Genomic DNA, 20,231 nt, shown 5'->3' with positions numbered 1-20,231 from the left:
CTGAACTTGCAGGCCTGGCTCCTGCAGCGCTAGAGTTTGGAGGATACGACATACCGGCCGACTGCAGAGAGGTTCTTGCAAAGGCCAGGGCGTCCTCGACTCTTAAATGCTACGGACACAAATGGAAGAGGTTCTCTGTCTGGTGCCATGCACAGAAGATTAACCCTCTACGGATTACGGCTCCCCAGGTACTGCCGTACCTGCTGACGCTGGCCAAAGCTGGACTGACACACGCGTCCATCAAGATTCATCTTGCTGCGATTTCCCGATACACCAGAACCACGGGCCGGACGTCCTTGTGGTCTCATCGTCTGGTGAAAGAGTTCATGAAGGGACTGTTCAGATCGTTCCCGCCGGTGAAGGCTCCGGCCCCGGCGTGGGAGCTCAACGTGGTGCTGACCAAGCTCATGGGACCTCCTTTCGAGCCTCTGCACTCGGCCCCATTGAAGTTTCTGTCGTGGAAAACAGCGTTTCTTGTGGCCATCACCTCCGCACGACGGGTGGGAGAGATCCAGGCCCTTTCCTGCAAGGCCCCGTACTTGACTTTTCACGACACGAGGGTAGTGCTCAGGACGCACCCCTCCTTCATGCCCAAGGTACCGTCGGACTTCCATCTCAACGAACCCTTGGTGTTGCCTGTGTTCTTCCCGTCGCCTTCGTCGCCGGCTGAGAGGACTTTGCACTCGCTGGATGTGGCTAGAGCGCTGAAGTTCTACGTGGACCGCACGAAGTGTTTTCGGAAGACGTCACAACTCTTTGTGAACTTTGGACCTGTCAATCAGGGGAAGGCTCTCTCGAAGGCTTCCATTTCCAGATGGCTCTCCGGCTGTATCATGTACTGTCATCGGTTGGCAAACCGACCGCTGCCTGGCCGTCCGAGAGCCCATTCCACCAGAGCGATCGCAGCTACCACGGCGTTCCTTTCTGGTGTGCCCCTGCTGGACATATGCAGGACTGCTACGTGGAGGTCGACGCACACCTTCACGAAATTCTACTGCGTCGACCGGGATTCCAGGGAGGAGTCCAGGGTTGGCCAAGCAGTGCTGCGCAACCTGTTCGCCTGAGGTGAGCCTGGTGAGGAGGTAAGATGCTTAATGTTGAGTTTGATGTAATGCTTAATGTTGAGCCTTTGCCACCTCCCGTGGTTGTGCATGTGTGTACTGCTATGTATTCTTTATTCATGAGCATGTGAATCCATGCCAGACCCCATGCTGGAGAAGGAACAAGTTACTTACCTGTAACTGTTGTTCTCCAGCATGGGTCTGGCATGGATTCACATGCGAACCCTCCCGCCTACCCCTCTGCGGCTCTTCACTTGGTCATACTGCCACTTCACGTGCTTCCAAATCTGAAGATGGCTGCCAGAGGCGGTGCTTAGGTAGAGGGCAGTCATTGGCTGTGGTCAGTATGACGCAGAGACCAGTGATTGGTTATTACTACGAAAGACAGATCAGAAACGAAACTGATACTGGTTTTTTCTTTACCGAGGATTCCCAGCCTGACGACGGGGAATATTCATGAGCATGTGAATCCATGCCAGACCCATGCTGGAGAACAACAGTTACAGGTAAGTAACTTGTTCCTAATCGCCACAGCTGTGCTGCTTCGGAAAATTTCCTGCGTCGATACGCTGTCCTCGAGGGCCTCCGTCGAGCCGACATCACCAGATGTTCTAAGTAGGACGCACGACGCCAGTAGCCTCAGTTCTGTTTTTTCTGCAAACGTGTTCACTTCGGAGATCTCGGCGCACCTCGGTTCTGCGGAGTTCTGTTCTTTCGGTTCTTCGAACCTGTTGTGAAGATTTCCATGTCGTCTTCGGCTTCTTCCAACCCGCGGTCAGGTTTTAAGAAGTGTCGGGACTGCGGGTCCAAGATGTCGTTGACGGACTCGCACGACGCCTGCCTCTGGTGCCTCGGGGAGGGCCACGACACGGATGATTGTGTAGACTGCGAGTCGCTTACTTTGAAGGGCTTGCAGGAGCGTAAGAAGAAGCTTTCTGTTGGTAAGGTGGCCAAGCCTCGGAAGTCGAGATCCGCTGGGCTTTCGACTGACGATTCGAGGGGCGACTCTCCGCATCGTCGTCGTCGGTCCCGAAGGTCTCGGTCCCGGAGTAGGTCCCGCCATTCCTCTGCCTCTTCGAGGCACTTGCGGAAGCGCTATCGCCTTCCTCGTCCGAGGACTCCGTCCGTCGGCAGGTTGCTTGTCCTAACGAGCATTCCACTCTTGCCGAATGGGATTCATTTTGGCAGGCGATAATGGCGATTTTTCAGTCGCAGGGCTCCGGTGCGTCCGCGCCGTCGAAAGACGCCAGCCGTGACCGTGCTAGAGACACCACACGCACGCCTTTGGGCTAGAGCGGTCGTCACAATCACCGGGTGCCTTCGAGGTCCCGGTCGGACAAGGATGGTCGCTCTAGACATGCCCGCTCCAGGTCCCAGTCCTCGACACCCTCGAGACCGTCTGAGCCTGTGAGGTCTTCGAAGAAGACATCAATGCCTTTGGCGCCGAGATCGAGGGTCTCTCTCGAGGCTGCGCCTCCGAGGACGCCATCGGCGCTCAGGCTGTCGAAGGACACGCTTGGGGCTCCACCCTCGAGGACTGTGTCAAAGCCGTCGGCGCCACGCTCGACTTTGACGCCTATTCAATCGCCTTTCGAGGCTGTTTTGTCGGAGGTACCCTGTGGCACGGTGGAACCCCCCTAGAAAGGCTCTGGCCAAGGCTAAAAATGTCTTTGTCCCTTTTCTGTGCCCCCATTCCAGCCTATGGATTATATTTCTGAGGTGGACGAAGGGTCTGAGGATGAAGGTTTGGTTCTTGTTGAGATAGCTGACGAGATTTTGTCTGGTCATAGCCAGCTTGAAGACCTGCGTCAGTCGTTGCACGACACCAGTGGTTTGGACACCTCTCCGGAGGTGGACTTCGGTAGGCCTGAGTCTGGCACCCATGCCAAGTCCTTTTACAGGCCCCTTATGTCGAGGGTAACGGAATACTTGCGGTGGTCTGCGCCACCAGTGGATTTTCTGCAGGATGACCTGACGGATATCCTTGATCAAGGTCCACCAACTGACCCGGTACTGCCGTTGCAAATAGCCTTGCAGAGAAGGGTGGCAGTGTCTTCGACTGCTCCGGAGAGTCCTTGCCGAAGAAATATCGTCCAGCCAGTAGCTACCCCAGCTACTTGACTACGCACCCACTCCGGAGAGTTTGGTGGTGCAGGCGGCTACAGCCCCGACAAAACAGGCGTCGTACCCCACCATCCCCCGTGATAGGGACGACAAGCGTTTTGATGGCTGGGCGAAGAAAGTGTTTTCTTCAGAGGGTATGGCTTTACAGGCAGCCAACTACGTGTGTGCCTTAGCACGTTTCACTCATACTCTGTGGAACTGTCTCTTTGGTGGCTGAACGTATTCCAGAAGGGGAGGAACGGGATGGCTTTCTTACTCTTGTTCAAGATGGCAAGGTTGCCATGTGTGAATCAGTTCGGTCAGGTCTGGACATGGCAGATTGCGTGAGCCGGTCCATGGCGACGAGCACCGTCATTCGCAGATTTGCGTGGTTTCGGAAGTTGAGGTTTGCTCCTGATGTACAAGCCCGGCTTCTCAACATGCCCCTTGATGGTGAACATCTTTTTGGCAGCAAGGCTGACGAGAGCCTTGAGAGGTTGCAGACCTTCAAAGCTGCAGCGAAGTCGTTGAGTGCTGCAGTTCGCCAACCTCCGCCTTTTCGTCCTAGGGGACAGCAATGGAGGGGAGGTTCCTTTCGATATTACTCATCCTTCAGTAGATAGGGGCTGCAGGTCAAAGGGGCCACCGTAGGAGTACCAGAGGTGGAAAGCAAGGTACCCGAGGTGACAAGGCCGCTCGGGTAGTTGCCTCTTTACCCTCAGGCAATGCTGCAGCCGCTTCAGCTCAGTCATGAGGCCATGTCCCATGGTTCGCCGCTTGGGGGAAGGCTGCCGGAGCATCTTGTAGAATGGCGTGCCATTAATTCAGATGTGTGGGTTCTGGAGATCCTAGCCCACGGCTACTGTCTTCCTTTCCGGTAGAAGCCTCATGACAATCCACCAGGGAATCTCTTTGAAGAGTCTGGATCCGCTCCTTGCGCAGGAAATACAAGCCCTGCTGGAGAAAGGTGCCATAGAACTGGTGCCTGTAGCGGAGAGGAACAAGGGATGGTATTCCCCTTATTTTTTTTTATTTCGAAGAAATACGGGGGATTGAAACCCATCATGGACTTGCGCGGTTTGAACAAGCTCCTCAGGAAGGACAAGTTCAAGATGGTTACTCTTTCTCAAGTCCTCTGGGCCCTTCAACTACAGGACTGGTTGGTGTCTCTCGACCTCAAGGACACTTACTTTCATGTGCCGATCCATCCCAAGCACAAGAAGTACCTGAGGTTCGCGGTTGGTGATTCGCACTTTCAGTTTCGGGTCCTGCGTTCGGATTGGCCTCCGCCCTGAAGGTTTTCACCAAGCTCGTGGTGGTGGCAGCGTATCTCAGGAAAGGGGGGATTCACGTCTACCCCTATCCGGACGATTGGTTGATCAGGACACGCTCTATTGAGCAAGTCCTGGATCATCTGTCAGTCACCTGCCACTCCCTTCACAAGCTGGGCTTCTCTCTCAACTTAAAGAAGTCCCACTTGACGCCAATGCAGCGGCTCCAGTACATCGGAGCAGTGCTCGACACATCCCTGGGGCAGTGTTTCCTTCCCCAGGTGAGGGCTTATCCCATTAAGCACGCCCAGGACCTTCTGTGGTGGGCCGTCGAAGTCAATCTGATGAAGGGAGCTCCATTTTGGCTACCCTGGCCGGAGGTAACGATCGTGACGGACGCATCCCTCACGGGATGGGGAGCTCATGCCAACGAGTTGACAGTCAGCCGTTGTTGGTCTCCGTCGGAGTCCAGACGCCATATCAATCTGTTGGAGCTGCGGGCCGTCAGGCTTGCCCTAAAGGCTTTTCTGCCGACTGTGTGAGGGAAGAATGTCCTGATTCTGACGCACAACACAGTGGCCATGCACTACCGCAACAAAAAGGGGGGGGGGATTACTTCCTCTGTGCAGGGAGGCGATGCAGCTCTGGTTCTGGGCCATCCAGCAGAAAATTTTGATCTCAGCAGTTCATCTAGCTGGAGACGAAAATCAGACGGCAGACGCTCTGAGCAGGCAGAGCACGATCTCTCACGAGTGGGAGCTGGCTCAGGAGATTCTCCTGGAGATCTTCGCCCTTTGGGGGATCCCACAAGTGGATCTCTTCACCTCCAGTGTCAACCGGAAGTGCGAAAGGTTCTGCTTGCGGGAATTTCCTCCACGAGGAGCCTTGGGGGACGTCTTTTGTGGTGGAGTGGTCCTTCCCACTGCTGTACGCGTTTCCTCCAGTACCCGTCATCCCGCAAGTGCTGCGGAGGTTACGAGGTTTAGTTCCCGGATGTTCCTCATTGCTCCGGCATCGGCCTGGAGAACGTGGTACCCGGACCTTCTCGACTTATCCATCTGCCCTCCATGTCGTCTTCCCTACCGAGACTATCTGCTCTCACGGGAGGGGGGTCAGGTTCTCCATCCAGAGGTAAGATACCTCAACCTTCATGCTTGGCTTCTGAAAGGTTGAGGTATAAGGATTGGGACCTTCCTGAAACGTGATGTAGGTGTTGCTTTCGGCCAGACGGCCTGCAACAAAGTCCCTGTACCGTTGGCAGAAGTTCTGCGACTGGTGCAGGGATCCTCTCATGTGAATGTGGATCCTTTCTCATGTGACATTCCTGTGGTTTTGTCTTTTTTGTTTTCTTTAGCCCACAAGGGCCTGCAAGTGGGTACCATTAAAGGTTACCTGGCGGCGCTGTCTATATTTAAGCGCTCGTCTGAGGAGTGTTCTTATTTCAAAATTCCTTTAATTTCTCAGTTTCTGAAAGGGCTCATTAATGTGTTTCCACCGTCACCTTTCCAGGTGCCCGGTTGGGATTTGAACCTTGTTCCAAAATTCCTAATCAGTGCTCCGTTTGAGCCTTTATATCCTGTCCTTTGAGACTGTTAACCCTTAAAACTGTATTTTTAGTTGCGGTTACTTCCGCTCGCAGAGTGAGTGAGTTACAGGCACTTTCTGTTAAGCCACCCTTCATGGTGTTTCATAAGGACAGGGTTGACCTTAGTCTGTCCTTCGTTTCTTCTGAAAGTGGTATCAGAATTTAATTTAAGCCAGAAGGTCATTCTTCCAGCATTCTATCCTCCTCCGCATCCTGGTAAGTACGAGGAGAGGCTCCATAGGTTGGATCCTTGGAGAGCTTTAAGTTTCTACATTTCACGCATGTCCCGGGTCAGAGTGGATGATCAGCTCTTTATTGTTTATGCTGGAAGGCATTTGGGACAATCTGTTACTAAACATACTTTGTCTAGATGGATTATCTTGGCAATTTCTGAATGTTATCGCTTGGCGGTTAAGGACACTCCGGTAGGCTTACGGGCCCATTCTACTAGGGGTATGGCTGCCTCTACTGCCCTGCAGAGGGGTGTTCCTATTCGTAACATATGTGAAGCAGCCACTTGGGCTTCGGTCCATACTTTTGTACGACACTACTCCCTAGATTCTATCCATGGGCTGGATCTGGCCTTTGGCAAGGCGTTCCTTTACTCTGCAATTTGATTGGGCATTCTAAATTTCTATATTCTAAATTTTTTCCCTCCTCCATACGTTGGTACTGCTTTGGGAGTCTCATAGATATGGAATACGTTGGAGGACCCAATCCCCTTGAAGAACAAGTTTCTCTCTTACCTGGTAACATTCTTTCGATGGGATGGTCCGACGATGTATTCCATATCGCTCCCTCCCTGCCTGCCCCGCTACAGAATTTCTTATGCGATTGCAGCTTAGTTTTCGCAAGGCTTTCTGTGGTCATACTGGCGGAAGATTGGTGCCACACGTTCTGGGAAAAAACTACAATCGAGGCTATGGGCGTTGTGCGTCCTACTTATAACATCTGGTGACGTCGGCTCGACGGAGGCCCTCGGACAGCGTATCGACGTCATCGACGCAGGACGCAGACACTGAAATGTTCCGAAGCAGCTCAGCTGTGGTGAATACCTGTCATAGATATGGAATACGTCGTCGGACCATCCCATCTAAAGAACGTTACCAGGTAAGAGTAACTTGTTCTTCTTTGCACCTATAAATGTAAATTCAAAGATCTACATTTACCTTAAAGTACCTCTTAGGATCAGGCAGACATACTGGAGCTCAGTTCTGAGAAACTGGTTTTCTTGGACCACTGATCTAAATGGAATAAATGTCTGAGTATAGGCAAAGATCATCCTCTTGTATCCTTTTTTGTTGTGAGCGTTTTTATTCCGATTTTATTTTGTTGGAAGTTTTTGCCTGTTCCAAGGGAGTAGAAATCGCTGGTGCATCACTTAATTGAATTTATGTACACTAGTAGTGTACTAAAGTCCTCACTAGAGGCTTTGTAGAAAATCCCTCATTCACATACCTTCTATCAACACAGTATACCATCTCTTTGTGTTACCAATGCGTGGCAGTTTAAGTGGTCCTTGCATGTTGATCTTATGTCCTTGAGGCTGTTCTGCAAGGTGATGCCAACTGTGTTGGTCACATGTCATTCTAACAAAACACGAAACATGATTTTAACAACTAATGTTTATTTGTGTGTTATATGTATTGCAAATCAGGTTTTTCATGTGTCCAACTGTCTTAATCACACAGGAGGGTTCCCATTCTTATCTTGCTGTTGTTGTTGAGAAACTAAAGATACCTCTTGCTTCACCTCCACCAAAGAAAGAAGCAGTTCAAGGTATAGTATATCTGAATGAGAAATGTTTTGAATTGGTCTGTTGTTTTTGGGAATATAAGAAAAGACATATTTGTGGTTTTTGCATTTTTTTATTGACCGCCAATTAACCCTTGTCCTCGGAAGCATAGTGTCAACTTTAGAGGCCAAGGTTCCTCTGACCTATTAGGTAATTGTTGCTCCTTTATGTGCTGATTGGCTTCAAGCAGTGGTTTCTAAATTCAATTTTCCTCATTCCATGAAGATGTGCAAAACAAGCACACATTCAACATGTGTGTTAGTCTCTGCAGATTTACATGTATGGTGCTTTCCTCCGTAGGTGCCTCTTTCAACAGCACATGGGTTGGGTTTTTCTTAAGCAAGCATTTTTGCATAGTTGTGTACAGGGTCAATAAGTTGACCTTGTCAAGAGGGGATGGAAAGCCCTCTCAGCCTGGGGTGTAAGGCCTACCATGGTGGAAGCCAGACCCAGTCTTAAACCCGAGGGTCAAGGTGGCAGTTGTGAGCACCCTATTTGCTGTCACTACTTATGTCAGTGTTTGCCTACACACAACTACATATCGCAGCATGCCCAGTGAAAGGGAATCAAATGACCAGCCAAACGGAATCTTCACTGAGTGGCCAGGTACCTTTGAGCCCCAATCAGCAATCTATTGCACACGACAGTCCGCAGCAGAAGCCTGCACATTCAAGGAACTTTCCAAAAACATTATGCTCACCTGTGAGAGAGCTGCAGAATGACTCCCCAGCCAAACTAATAGGTCGACGGTTCTGTGAGACCTGCACATGAATTGAAACTTGAACGGCATGACTCGCCACTGAGGTCCACATTACAAAATCCCTGTGGACCCAGACACGAGAAAGGGGCAGGGCTCAGGCCCCCTTTTTTGTCTCTTGATGATTCCACCACCTCCTGGAAGGGGAGTACAGGGAGGATGGACAATGCATAAGAGTGTGGAGGATTATTAATGCAGTGCGCAAGGTGAGGCATTTATAGGTGAGTAGAAGTGATACTAGACGGGAGTACAAATTTGAGGGGAGTGGTAGGGGATACTGAAGGAGAAGGTGACCTATTGAGGCAGGTGTGGGAGGAGAAAAGTGTGGAGACGGGGGGGGGGGTAGTAATGGAGTGGAGAGTAGCGGTAAGGGAAGAGTAACATCTGAGGCTCAGCAGGGGAGCGGAGCATGAGTGAGAGGAGAGAGAGTTGGTGGGAGTAGGAAGTTTGGAGAGAAGAGTGAGTGATGGAGAGATTTAGGGAGAGCTATAGCAGAGCACAGAATGACCAGATATGGTGAAGATAGTAATGTTTGTAAGGCACAGACCTGAAGGCATTCCTTTGGAGAAATCATTGGATGGTATGCCAATATTGTACTCTGAACATGTTTTAAGTGGTTACCGCGTTTGCCTTCACCAGAAGAGGCTCTCTGCCAGTTATTTTATAATAGGTTAATTGGTACTAAAGGAGCAAGAACCGATCTTCCAGAATGGTGCTAGAGTCTCTCTGCTGCAACCTCTCTTTAAGCTGTCCCATGTGTCTTGCCTTTAAGTCTGATCCCATTCAGTTTCAAGGAATCTTTTATCTAATTGGAATGTTTATTTTTGCCTTGATCTCATTCATTTCTTAATGGCAGTCTAATGTCCACCAATTCATCATATTTTAAAATGGTTCTATGCAAAGACTGCATCTGGAGGTTTTTAAACATCCAATAGGTGGTGTCTGTGCTGCTCCATTGCTGCCACGCTGTAGTTTCTTTGTCTTTGACTGTGATCCCTGTACTTTCTATCATGGTCTTTAGTGAACAATTGCTATAGTGGTCCTTCACTGCAAGCAACAGATGTCGGTCTCAAATTTCCACTTGTGGGTTTTGTGCCTGCGTTCACGAGGTGGTGCCCTAGGTTTTCAATTAGATGCTACAGATCCTTTGGATGGCCAAACCCGTCAAGACCATCTTTGGTTTTCCTTTCTTTCACTAGAAGTAGGAGTGGTTGAGCCAAGATACCCTTCCTCAACGGGGTGGCTGTGGGAAATCAGAAAATGATGCAATACCTTATTACTTTAGATGAAGAGAATTTCCATGCAGAAGTGTATTCAAAAGAAGTTGCTATGTTGCAGGTATGGAAAAACGTACACATTAGCATGTAAGGCGGTTTGGACAAGTCTGAGTGTTATTTTGTTGTGTTAATACTTTTTAGGGTCACTGTTGATCAGGTGTTCATCTGGGTCCTACAGCAGTAACAAGGTTCACAGATCATACTCTGCATGCATATGTCGTGGGAGGATAGCTCAGGAGCGACACGCTCGCCTTGGAAGGAAGATGACACAGAGCAACACAGGTCCGACCTCTGGGTATTAAGCGTGTTATAAATAACCAATCATAATCATAAGGAGTGGTTTAGAACCAACTGCGATTCAATCTGTCATTCGGCAGCTCCTGATTGTGATACTGCTCCTGATGCTAAACGTTCACCGATGTTTGAAATGGGGCCCTTTGTTAAATGGAAGTCCTAGTTCAAAGTGATATGTTGGTGCCGATTGATGCAATGTGTGGCCAGCTGTGGCGGCTCCTGTATTCTGGCGGTTTAATTTCCACTTTGTTGGTGGCAAAAAGAGGAGCATTATTCAAGCATGACTACTGTGGAGCCACTAGTGAGGTTGCTGTGCTGGAAAGCAGCTAATTACCAAATGATTTCTTCTGGTGTTGATGAAAGACCGTCCAGCAGAAACATCTCTGATCCTGTTTTTGGTTGTACTTTATTTGCTCAATGTTGGTTCTTCATCTTTTGTAGCACCCAAAGTCATTTAGCCAAGTCTGTTGCCTGTGCACTCAGTGTGCGGTCGTTCCACCTCTGTGTCCAGTCCACACAGGGACAGGGCTGCAAGGCTTTCCTGAGAGAAGGGGAGTCTAAAGCTCTTGTGGCTCAGCTGGGTTATGTTTGCATTTCCCGCTCCTGCGTGCCCTCTGCTGAAGATTGCTGGCACAAATTTGCTGCATACAGAAAACATCTTGTAAGAGTGCAGGGACCAGCTGAGCTTATACACAATTTGTTTGCAGGAGTGCATTTGCCTTTTGCACTTCATGACTTGTTTGGCAAAGTAAGGAGGTGCATACCCCAGGGTTAAATGGGAACTTGGGCTACAAAGCTCTCAATCACACAGGCACCACCATTCAAACTCCAGGGCCCTCCCAGTCAGATGGTGCTGACACAATTAACTTTCACTTACTTGTTTACATGCTTGTTATCCTGTTACTTAATGCTTGAATCAGCAGGCATTCACAAAAGTTATTTCTGGTTTGAAAATATCAGCTTTCACTTGTGGAGGCAGGCAATAGCCATAACCATAGTCAACATCCATATCCCAACTATTTTCATTGTCGGAGGCACAAAAGAAATCAGGAATCTTGAATATATAAGCAGGGCAGCAGAATCTAAGGAAGATGCAAACAGGGAAGGAACACGTAGAGAATACAAGCGCTAGGCGAGTTCACCACGCCATGTTTAGCGGTTTGTTAGCAGTAAAGAGGAGCACATCTGGGTTAAGCGCCCATGTTGGATATTTAAGGGAAGCAATCATGTAACGAGTTGAGTATTTATTTGTACTGCTTTCCTTCCATAGACATCAGTGTAGTCCTCAACATTTTGCTTTAGCTTCAACCCTCACTTTTGGAGGTATATTAAGCTCTTATGGTTAACAGTGCAGGGGGGGATGGGGGCGGTCTGCTTCGTGAGATGCCTTTGTTGTTTTACTGTAGCACACATCACTTCACTGTGAAGTGCTACCGGAGTACTATGTATCCCCTTTCATTTTTCTTGAATGACATTTTACTCCTATGTCCCGTCCTTTCTTTCCACGAGGACTACACTTGGAGCCTTTGGTACCACAGAAAATGTACTTCCCCTTTAAATTTGAAGTATGCATTCCCTGTGACTGTCGCATGAGGGTGGGGTCCTCCAGATCGTACAAGGCTCTCTTGAAGTCGTAAAGGCTATAATGACTCTAGGGACAAGGATTCTACGGCCCTACCAACAGAACTAGTTATGAGGGGCAGGGGTTACTGGTGACGTAACTGAGGGCACTTTGGTACCTCTTGGGCTCTAACCCGATATTTTCTTTATCTCTGCTACTGGGCCCCGTCCAGGGGCTGCACATTAGTAGGAAACTTCCCTTATGTCCACAACGTTGGAGGCCACTGAAGTTGCAAAATGACCGATCCAAAGAAAATGGTGCAATAAAGGGCCCTCAGGCATGCTAAAGGAGCCTTCCCGCAAGATTCCTAAAGTGACACCATCAGTTGGTCCAGACCCCATGAGGTAGACTTGGGATCCCAGGCCAGTTCACATGATGAGCTGACAGCCAGATCTACAACCAGAGGCCTTGATTCTGCAGTGGCCATACCTGCAACATTACCTACAGGTCGCTACTTTCTTTCTCTGGCTGGCAGTCAAGTGATTGACACGCCTCATCTGTGCCCACTTCATGGACCCCCGCAGCCTAGGGAACCATACTGTATCCCGTCGACTGCATTGTGGGCACCAACAACCACCTAACCCCAGGTTAACTATGAGGATCACTTGGAGAGATTCCAAACGTTGATGTCCATATCAATGGTGGACAATTTTAAAGGGCTTATATGCAAACTGATGCTTCAGTTACCGTCTCCTGCTGCTCTAACTTCAGCACCAGCTACCCTTATTCTGGTCACAGCTAGATTTCCCAGCCTTCCCCAGACCCCTGTGCCCTCACCCTTACAGCCAGCCCCAGCTCAGCCAACACTGCCTATGGAGGTCCCATCAGCAGGATCCCTCTGATATGCTCTAGAGAGACTCGAGCAAAGTGGACAACTACATTTCTCACTGTAAGGTCTTCCATGACTCGATGCTTGGCTGTGCATAGAACCTTGGAGTACCCACTCTGGAGGAGCCTCAACAAGAATTCAGTCCTTTTTTAAAGTTTTGGTTTTGAGAGCTTCTAATACATTTGGATTACACAGCCAAAACGACGTCCTGGTTGCGAATGATAGTCTGTCAGAAAACCTGCACCGTTTTGCCTACTAACAAGCCTGCTACAGGTCTTTGGCCTCCAAGACTTTCTCTCCAATTACCCATAACCACACTCTGAAGTGGTAGCCTCAGACTCCCCCTCTGCTAAGCCTTCTACTGTCTGCACTACCTCCTCATCAGTGGCCCTACTGGTCTCAGAAAACTGATTTCTGGAAGCCTACAGATGTATGGTTTCTATTAATGCCTCGCGGTACTTTGGAGAGGACATGCTTCTGGCTATTGCCAACTAAAAGCTGTGATGGAAAATCAGCAACTTCCAACACTAGCTTCTTCTCGAGAAGCAACAAGCCTTTAAATCCAGTCATGTGGAGGTCCAGCTCATTGACCATGCCCTTTTGACACCCCAGTAGATGCATGGTATTGGGGGGGCTGACATACGAACAGTGACCTGGATGTATGCTACCAAGTGCCCTCCGCAGGTGCAGGATAGGACACTGGACCTGCCCTTCATCCAGGATTTGTTGCACCCGGTAACAGACCAAGAACTCATTAAGAAAAAGACCTCCACTCTGACAGCCGGGTTCCTCACGGTCCCTTCCAAACTTTGGCATAAACACCATCCTCAGTCAACCTTCACCTGGGAGGCAAGACTTTCTATTTTGGGGAATTTCGTGGCTACCAAGACAGACCTTCCTCTGCAGCTTCTTCAGACTCCAAGAGGAAATTACGAGACAAGCCAGGTACAAACAATACCAGTCCTCTGCAGGCTTCTTGTCACATAGCTCACTGGCATGTCCTCTCTCGGTACCCATGGATATTCTCCACCATCTCCAAGGGCTACCGTCTTTGTACATATCCCCTTCTGCCTTTTGATCCGCCTTTCATCCTGATGGGATCTGCTGTGCTCCTGGGGAAGGTCAGCAAGCTAATGGATAGGGAAGCCATAGAGCCTGTAGTGTCGGCTTGGGGTAGGTGAGGACTGGCTTCTATTCCAGGCTATTCTCTCTGCCCAAGAAAAACCTGGCAGTCCCGCAGGCAATTCTACATCTCGTCCTTAAATATTTTTCTCTGAAATGAAACCTATAAAATAATCACTCTGTACAGAACTTGGGGACCCATACACAGATGGCTTTCTTTACGCAGTAATGTTGATTTATACTGTGTACCTCAAGGACTAATAACAGCATGTTTTGATATGTGAGCCCCACCAGAGGTTCCTCAGGTCTTCCATCAGAGGGAGGCACTTTCAATACAGGACTCTCACCTATGGACTGAATTCAGCAATGTGTGTTCACTAAGCTCCAAGGTTTCCCCAAATTGACGTCTCATAAATGGAGAATTGCTCCCGTTTTTCCTTCTACTTGCTCAGTATTCAAAATGGTCTGAATTTTGTAAATTTTCCACTCGGAGCGCCCCAGGTTACCTTCTATTGCAGGCCAACTCACCGGCTCTGTTTGGCACCTGTGTTGCTCCCTGCTGCTGTGGGAGAGCCTTGGCGGATCAGAAATCCGCTTGACAGCTATTCCGTACCTGCCACCACCTGCACGGCCTCTTTTGAGCCCTGCCAGCCCTGCTGGGTCTCCATGTCCTCCAGCACCCCCAGGGAAACTGCACCTGGTAAGGTGCCGATCTCCCATAAGCTGGGCTTCTCTCCCTTCTCCTGACCAAGACTCTGCTTCTCGCTGTGTGTACTCTGCAAAACCACACACCTTCCCTTCTTGCGTCGGTTTTTGCGGGTATTCACACTCCTGCTTCAGTGTTCCTTGCAGCTTCTGCCTTTGTTACTCCTTTCCTGCTCCATCCACACAGATGTGGTCCATTTTCAAGTTTAAATGTCCCGCTCCGGTGCCTTGCCTTCAAACAACTAGACCTTTATATTCCCTTCCGTGGCATCTTTGATCCTCATTGACTCTTGGGCCTTCTCCTTCGTCAAACCTGTCCCAGTACCATCGGCATTATGGATCTTGAATTCCATAATAGGTTTGTCTTTTATGTCTTCATTTCTGTTTGATTGTTCAACTGGATGTTATTAGATTTAGGAGATGTTATATGCATAGCAGTTACATTGTGTTTTCTCTACTTTACAACATGCCATCAATGCTTCAGGGAGAATAAGGGTATAACAAGTTGGAGGTCACCAATTCCCCTTGATATGAGGCTGCAGCCATGTGATATTCATTAATAATACTGCCCAGGGTCCGGATCGGGTTTCGGTTGCCTTCCCCTGGCCACACAAGGGTCTCAGTGATGCCACTAGATTCATCACACCTGTTAAAGCCGCAGTGGGCAACGCGCTCCTTGTTGTTGGACGTATTGAAAGCCCACAGGGAGGGTTCTATTCTGCTTCCGCCCGTTCATAATCGCGTGCAGAAGCAACGGAGCAGGGTCCTCCACCCCTCTCCTCAATTCATGAAGTTGCAGGCATGGTCCTTGAGCAGTTTACCTTAGGACATCTTGGTTTATCTGAAAACAGTGAGATTTTTCAGCTGACAAGGGAGGCCTCAACTCATCGGACCCTGGAAAGCACATCAACCTTTTGGAGTGCCAGCTTGATGAGATTCTCCGATTCATGTGCCCTCTGGCCTGAGACTCCAGCCTCACCATGTCCAAACACATCAACTCACTTGCATCATCCACTGCTTACATTGCTAAGCTCATCACACTAAGCCGACCTTTCCTCACGCCCCAATACTGCAAGAGCCTTCATCCTGGCCAAGATAGATTACTGCAATATACGTCTACTAGGGACCTCAAAGAAAAACCCAAATAAAATGCTGTTACTACAGAATAAGGCGTTGAGAGCAGCTCAAGGTATCAAGAAGAGGGATCACATCTCTCAGTACAGAAGAGGCCCACTGGCTACCCATACAAGCTAGAATACTACTTAAAACACTCACGATCACTCACAAATGCATCACCTCATAGACCCCTACCTACTTCAACCTCTGCCTCACATGCAAAACACCCACCAGAACACTCCGATCCAATTCTAACACACACCTTCTTATCCCCTGGTTTAACAACACTAGAACAGGTAATTCTAGTTTCCCTGTAGCAGCCCCCAGAATTTCGAACTCCCTCCCAACATCTGCAATGATATATTTTATTTATATCGCGCTCATACACAGGCGTTTCAGAGCGCGACCAGGCAAAGGGAGGGGAACAGGGGAGGGAATAAAAACGATATTACTAGGCCCAGTGACATTGAGAATGAATCGTCCCTTCTACAGTTCAAGAAACTGCTAAAGACCTGGCTCTTTAACAATTACGAACCTCACGACAGTTACTCTACTTCTCCAGCATGGGGTCTGGCATGGATTCACATGCTCATGAATATTCCCCGTCGTCAGGCTGGGAATCCTCGGTAAAGAAAAAACCAGTATCAGTTTCGTTTCTGATCTGTCTTTCGTAGTAATAACCAATCACTGGTCTCTGCGTCATACTGACCACAGCCAATGACTGCCCTCTACCTAAGCACCGCCTCTGGCAGCCATCTTCAGATTTTTACCGCACGTTCATGTGTTGGGATCCTCGTGCTATTGCTCTCGAGCGTTAGTGCTATTTTTTCACGTTTTTTCTCAAAAACTTCGTTTTTTTTCGGTCAAAAGAGCCTCAAGCTCCACCGACTCTCCATCCGATCAACGGGGACCCGTGTCGGATTCGTCTGCGCCCCTCAAGGGTGAAGATTTCGTCGAGCTACGCTTTTGGAGGACTCCAGAAGCTTCTCAGGCCCGGACATGGCCCAGGAGAAGGGAAGCTCGACGCCCGGAAAGCTGTTCAGGGTCTGCCCTGGATGCCAGCTGCAGAACGTCTTTAAGGAGGACGAACACTCCTTTTGTCTCTACTGCTTACATGAGGACAAGACGCACGTGGAGAAGGACTGTGCGTTTTGCGGCAATATGTCGGAGCGGACCATGAAGGACCGCCATCAACGTCTCGCCAACTGGCTGGAAGGGAAGAGTCCGTCAGGCGAGAAGAAGAGGAAGAAATCCGAGCGGTCTTCTAAGACCTTTGAGGACGCCCCGGCGACTGGGGTCCAACATAAGGCCAAGCACCGCGAGTCCGCTGGCACCGGGAGCGCTGAACGGTCGCGCTCTACGGGTGCCAGGCAGGGCGCACCCTCCCCGGCACCTTCAGCCACGAGCCAACGCTCTGGGTCGGGTAAGAGGAAGGGCGAGCACCCGGCGAAGCTCCTGGAGAGGCCCCGGTCGAGCTCGAAGGCCCCATCGGAGGGGGAGCGAGGCAGTGTCCCCCCTCAAGGATAAGGCGGTGAGCGCACCTAAGGTGGTGAAGGCCTTAATCCATCCGGCCAAGCCCTCTATCGATACTGTCGCGGCGGCCCTGGCTCAGCCTGTGGAGGCTACACCAGTGGTGGCGACTTCGGGGCTCAGAGTCTCCCTGCCACCTCGGAGGGAGTCCTCTTTTGTGCCCATCGATAGGACCCCTGTGAAATCCCCGGCGGGGAAGAAAAAGGGGGGGCAGGGCGTCGTCGTAGATTCGGCTTCAACCTCGGAGGAAGAGCTGATCGAGGTCTTAAGCCACGGCCTTGGCGTGGAAGAAGACCGGCCCGTCGGGATGGATCCCGACGCAGGTGACGACGACATCGTCGAGGGTGCCGACGGGGCCCCTGATCGCCCGTCGGATTCCCCTCTGCCAGCGCCGCAAGACAACTCGGCGGCCATTTTGTTGGCTATACAGTCCTTATACTCAGAGATAAGGACGAGACTACCGTTGCCGACGGAGGAACCTCTCCCGTCGGGGGATCCTGAACCGGGACCTTCTGGTGTTCCCCGCCCAAGAAAAGAAGGATTCACCCTCCACCTCCTTTTCAGCCGTCGCGCCCCGTCCAGCCCTCCTCCCCGTCCACCCAAGGGGATGATACGGGGACTGACACGGCAGCGACGGGTACGGACGACGAGGTATACGACGAGGATCTACCGTCGTCACCTCCCACCAGGGCTTCTCCGCCCGACGAGATTGGATCGTTCCACTCCATGATCGCCAGGGCATCCGAGCTTTTCCAACTCTGCCCTGACGAGAAGAAAAAGGAAGGATTCCTTTATCAACGGCGCGAGGCCAAGAGGAAGACGGTCCTCGCGGTGCCTCTACTGGACGACATTTGGGATGAGGGCCTCGCCCTCCTCAAGAACCCTTCCACGACGCCAGCTAGAAGAGACCGGTACGAGAAGAAGTACCGGGTCCCGGACGCGGCCCCCATGTGCCTCCGGGCGCAGCCTACCCCGGACTCCGTCGTCTCCGCGGCGGCCAGGAAGAAAGCGGGGGGGGGGGTGCGGCCTCCACATCGACTTCCCCACCGGACGGCGAGGGAAAGAAATTGGACGCTATGGGACGCAGGGTCATCTCGTCTGCAGCGACGACGATTAAAGCGGCCAACGCCTTGGCTATCGTGGCCCGCTACGACAGGGAGCTATGGTACAAACTGGCTCCCCTGCTGGACTTCCTACCGGACGACAAGAGGGCGGATGCCCTGGAGATCCTACAGGAAGGTGAGGTGGCGTCGGACCACGCCATCACTATTGCGACGGACATCGCCGACACTGGGTTTCGCCAGTTGGGCAACGGCGTGTGCCTTAGGCGGCGTGGATGGCTCAAGGCTACGGACTTCCGTCAAGATGTACAGACCAGAGTCCTGGACATGCCGTTCGATGGGAACAACCTGTTTGGGAAAACAGGACGATTCCCTTCAGGCCATTAAAGCGGACACTGAGACGGCCCGGGCCCTTGGGGTTCTGCAGCAACGACGGACGCCCTTTCGGAGCAGCGGAGGCAAGGGCGCCTCCAAAGGTTCCGGCGGCGGTTTCTCCACCTACCGTCAAGCGGCCCGCTCGTCGTCTCAGGAGGCCTACAGAGGACGAGGCAAGTCTGGCGGACCCCGCCGTCGTCGCCAAGGAGGTCAAGGCGGCAAAGCCTCGTTGAAACAGGATTGAACCGGCCGTGGGGTCGGGCCCCCACCGAAGCACCCCGGTGGGAGGCCGGCTGGCGAGCTTCGTCAGCGTGTGGGAGTCCATCTCCACCGACCGTTGGGTGCTGGACGCCTTAGCCCGGGGCCACGCGCTCGAGTTTCAAAGAAGGTGCCCGCGCGTCCCCCCCGTGGCCAGGAAAGAGCTTCACGTCCCTCAGCTTCTCCTGGAGGTAAAGGCGATGCTCAGGAAGGGCGCCATCGAACTCGTCCCAAAGAGGCTTCGGGGCTCCGGAGTTTACTCGAGATACTTCCTCGTGAAGAAGAAGACGGGAGGATGGCGCCCCATCCTAGACCTGCGACGTCTGAACAAGTTCATCAAGGCGCAGAAGTTCCGGATGGTCACCCTCCAGCACGTCCTGGGTCAGCTGGAGGAAGGAGACTTCCTGTCGTCGTTGGATTTGGAGGATGCCTACTTCCATATTCCCATCCTAAAGGGGCACCGAAAATTCCTCAGGTTTGTGGTCCAAGGGCGTCACTACCAGTTCAAAGCCCTCCCCTTCGGACTACGGTCGGCACCCAGGGTGTTCACCAAGTGCCTTGCACCGGTGGCGGCGCAGCTGCGCCGCGAGGGGATCCACGTCTACCCCTACCTGGACGACTGGCTCATCCGAGCCAAGACGAGGGAGCTCGCCGTGGAGCACACGGCAAGGACCGTCCAACTTCTCACGGACCTGGGATTCTCCGTGAACTACGCCAAGTCCCACCTGGTACCCGCGCAAAACGCACTGTTTCTGGGAGCGAAGCTCGACACAGTGTCCCTTCTGGCCTCCCCGTCGGAGGAAAGGACCAGGTCCATCCTGCGCAAGGTACAGCGGATGTTGGTTTCCGACGCGGCCAAGGTGAGGTCCATCAAGTCCCTCCTCGGAATGATGTCTTCTTGCATCTACCTCATTCCCATGTGCAGGCTCCGGATGCGCCCGTTGCAGGAGTTCCTGGACGCGCGCCGGATCCAAACGACGGGCGGCTTCGAGGAGAGGGTCACACTCGACGAGAGTTTCCGCCGAGCGGTCCGGTGGTGGGGCACCCGCGCGCATCTGACGGCGGGCATGGACTTCCAGACCCCAGACCACCAGGAGACAGTGACCACGGATGCTTCCCTGGAAGGGTGGGGAGCGCACACCGAAAATCTGCACGCGAGAGGCCTTTGGCTCCCGACGGAGAAGTCCCTCCATATCAACGTCCTGGAGCTCCGTGCAGTGTTCTGGGCCCTCAGGTCCTTCCTTCCGTCCCTCAAGGGCAAGGTGGTGAGGATCTTCACCGACAACACCACCACCATGTTTTACATCAGGAAACAGGGCGGAACCAGGTCCCCAGCACTGTCCAAGGAGGCGCAGGACCTGTGGCATTGGGCCGTCGCCCAAAGGATGTTTCTGGTGCCGTTTCATCTGGCAGGGATAAAAAACACCATCGTCGACTCACTCAGCAGGGAGCTGCGCTCGTGCCACGAGTG

At 51.6% G+C, this 20,231-nt stretch overlaps 1 protein-coding gene across 4 annotated transcripts in view; it reads left to right on the top strand.

Moving 5' to 3' along the window:
- TICRR (TOPBP1 interacting checkpoint and replication regulator) overlaps window positions 1-20,231 on the top strand; it is a 1,117,313-nt gene that overhangs the window by 605,844 nt on the left and 491,238 nt on the right. For all 4 annotated transcript variants that reach the window (XM_069624305.1, XM_069624303.1, XM_069624304.1 and 1 more), the window contains exon 14: window positions 7,712-7,799. In XM_069624305.1, the coding sequence (XP_069480406.1) occupies window positions 7,712-7,799 (88 nt within the window). The remainder of the gene's footprint in view (window positions 1-7,711; window positions 7,800-20,231) is intronic.

This window comes from Ambystoma mexicanum, chromosome 11 (assembly GCF_040938575.1).
Source record: "Ambystoma mexicanum isolate Mex_15411 chromosome 11, UKY_AmexF1_1, whole genome shotgun sequence".
In the NCBI taxonomy this organism is placed as follows: domain Eukaryota; kingdom Metazoa; phylum Chordata; class Amphibia; order Caudata; family Ambystomatidae; genus Ambystoma; species Ambystoma mexicanum.
The sequence above is the reverse complement of the archived record's forward strand: the minus strand, read 5'-3'. Positions and strand labels throughout refer to the sequence as shown.